The 3,269-nt window shown below is 29.2% G+C and overlaps 1 protein-coding gene across 1 annotated transcript; it reads right to left on the reverse strand.

Annotated features, from left to right (window-relative positions):
- Positions 1-687: 687 nt before the first annotated feature.
- LOC105144494 (ICK-type antimicrobial peptide 1-1) lies at positions 688-3,269 on the reverse strand. The gene is made up of 3 exons (XM_011053427.2): positions 3,141-3,269; positions 1,850-1,971; positions 688-1,070 (listed from the first exon to the last, which is right to left on the reverse strand). Exons 2-3 carry the CDS (start codon positions 1,949-1,951, stop codon positions 936-938), a joined length of 237 nt encoding a protein of 78 aa, XP_011051729.1. The 5' UTR covers positions 1,952-1,971; positions 3,141-3,269; the 3' UTR covers positions 688-935.

Below are 3,269 nucleotides of genomic sequence, written 5' to 3' on the forward strand. Positions count from 1 at the left end.
CTGATACGGCAACCATGACAATACCTTTGTATGACATTAACTTATCCATCGTAATCTGGAGACATGGAAAGGAATCGTTCACGAGCGATTCTGAATCGACCATATGGCGAGTTCTGGTACGGGCTTATCGAAAGATAAGTCGATGCTATTAAACCACCCCAACGGACCCCCGCGCACCTGTCCTTCGCACGCCACGTAACATGTCGAGTCCAGTGGGATTTTTACTCCGTTCTGCGGATATACCGACGGAGTCTTTTTATCGAACAAAGGCTCGCCTTTTAACGAGTATACGGTAAACCGAGATAGGAGATAGTGAATTTAAATGTCCTCGAATATAACAGACGGGACGCACGCGTAGAGAGGTGCACAGGGCGGACAAAGCCGGGGGATCGTCGCGACGGATCTATCCGCTCGAAATTTTCGTCACTTCTGGAGGCAATCCTGGAGTGTTCTTTTTCATCATTTTGTGTCGACAAGTCCTTTTGAAGTATGCATTATAGTTTGTCACTAAGAAATCCGATAACGCAAGCGATTACGTTATTTCGAAAAATTCTCCTGATTATAAACCGACGCAAATTAATAAGATAGCGATAATCAATGAGATGAATATTTTGTTGTTATCTTCTTCTGTTTTCTGTTTATGAGAAGAGCACCATATTCTTTAGAAAAAAATTGTTATAAACGAAATAAATAGTTAATATTTTTAATCTCATTTTTCGTTACAAGATATTGCTTATATCTATAATGAATTTACTGTATTAAATTATATATATATATATATATAAGATATCATATTAATTTTCTGATTATTATACAAATGTTATACGTTAATATTTAATTTTTTTGAATACAGTCTGCAAATCTAAGTAGATTATAGTAGATTAACCATTATAGATTAACAGAATTGTCATTCTAATACCCTGAAAACTTATCTGTTAATAATCTTTGCCCCTTCGGCCCAAAATCTTCTCACGTTGCGCCATCAATTCTGGCTCAGTAATTATAACTTGACATCTGTTTGCATAAAGATGACATTGTATACCGGAACAGCATTGCGAGTTAGAAACACACTAAAATTTAATAAACAATCTATTATTTATCATATAAATTCAATTTAAACTGAAATAATGAAAAATGTTAATAAATAATTCTGTAAATCTGAACATAAAAAGTACACATATCAAATCAGTTTTAAGAAAATATTCACATGCAAAGAAAAGATAATATGTACAGAATTTTCCTAAATAATAGCATTACAATCAACGACCAGATTTCTTGTGAAAAAAACAAGTGAAAATTTAAAATAAAAGCTTTTCAGTTAAAAAATTTATTTGTTATTTTTACTTGCTTTTTTACGACAAATTATTTGTTTGCCAATATTACAGTTTACTAGATACTCTATACAACAATATGCAAATTAAAAACATCGAATCAAAACAATATAAAAAAATTAGAAAAAGATAAACTTTGAAGAAGTATATAAAAATATATTTTATTCTGAGTATATAAAAATATATTTTACGTTATTCTCTAAGCATATATAAATATATTTTACGTTATTCTAAGTAGATATTCTAAGTAGACTTTTACATTATTCAATACTAGCGGTATATATAACCGTTAAAATTATGCACATTTTTTATCTGCTTAAAATTTCCTGATTTATTGTGCATTTTAGTTTCTCGTGTAAATAATCATTCATATGAATCGTTTAGTATTCCATTACGCAAAATTATTTTCCTTACTTTACTTGTTGATTATAGCAATACTGCGTTTAAAAAAAAAATGAGTATGAAAGAAAAAGCGACTTGATCAGAAAAATAAAGTATGCAAGAATATGTATACTAACAGGGTCACCATGTCGACCGCATTTAGTCGACTTATCGGGAGCGCCCATGATAAGAGACGCAGCTAGCAACGCTATAAAGACGTACAGCATCAATTTCGCCATCTTTTCAGCAACGTCGTATTCTGCAATCAAGTAATTTTCACGAATTACATTCAGATACAGAAGTATTGCAAATCGATAACGTAATATCTATCAAAATTATTTTTAATTGCTCAAAGTTATAGTAATTGTATTAAAAAAATGGAATGACTTATTTGTTATTTTAAATATTATAACTCAATTTTAATTCCCAATTTATGCACGTAACACGTTCAGACTAAGTATTCATGAAATCTAATTTACATAATGCGATATAAGTCGACCGTGAGTTTTATACTCACACAGCACAGATTACAGATATATGTGAATGAATCATCGAGACCTGACTCAATCAGTTAATAGACAAAGTAACCGTTGAATTTTAGAATTGTGCCTTACAATTTACTACTTGAACTACTATTATTCCGTTACGAATAAGTTCCTAATATGTTGTTGACTACAAAACTATACAATTATTTTAATCGTAAGCGAATATAGCGTATGTCAAGTGCGTGATATCCAATAGCATAGCAACAATAAATCATTAAAAGAATTGCTTATTACAATTAAACTTTTTAAGCGTACATCTACTATTTTGAAAACATATACTTTATATATATTAGGTGTTGGAATTAATTCGTAGCGTTTTACAAGTGATGGGAAGTACTTTCATTAATGTATTTTTTAATGCTCATGTGAAATAAATAACATTCTTTCATTAAAAAACGCTACGAATTAATTCCAACACCTAATATGTATATACATTTTTTGTTTCCTAAACTTCTCAATTTTAAATTAATCTATATGATATTAAAATATTTTTAAATGGATTTTAATATTTTTTTTTCTTTGTTACGTCATGATAACGAAAATTTAAAATTTATGACAACTAGTGATAATATGACACTTGTAATATTTAATATAAATAAATAATTATATAATTGAAGGTCTTGGATAAATTAACAATGCAATAAGTTTCTAAAGATTAAATTTATTTATGTTATCACTTCATTAAAATTGATTATTGATTTTCTGACGGCTATTTAATAAACAGTAAACAATTTATATACACAGTTTTACAATAATTTTGCTATATGCATGACTCATTGTTTCATTTAACCAATATTTTCAATTATTTTATTTTATAAATTTTATGAAGAATATCTGATATGACAAAGTAGGCGAATTAGAATTTGTATTGATAAATACTCACCAGACAAAAGTTCTTTAGATTTAACCAACTCGAGAGCTCGACCTCGACTGAATTCTTAGTTTACAATGGTCGAGGCATTTATACGACTATGACTTACACAAGTAAATCTGTGACGTACGTATCTGACTA

This window comes from Acromyrmex echinatior, chromosome 8 (genome assembly GCF_024713525.1).
Source record: "Acromyrmex echinatior isolate Ae372 chromosome 8, ASM2471352v2, whole genome shotgun sequence".
Lineage (NCBI taxonomy): Eukaryota > Metazoa > Arthropoda > Insecta > Hymenoptera > Formicidae > Acromyrmex > Acromyrmex echinatior.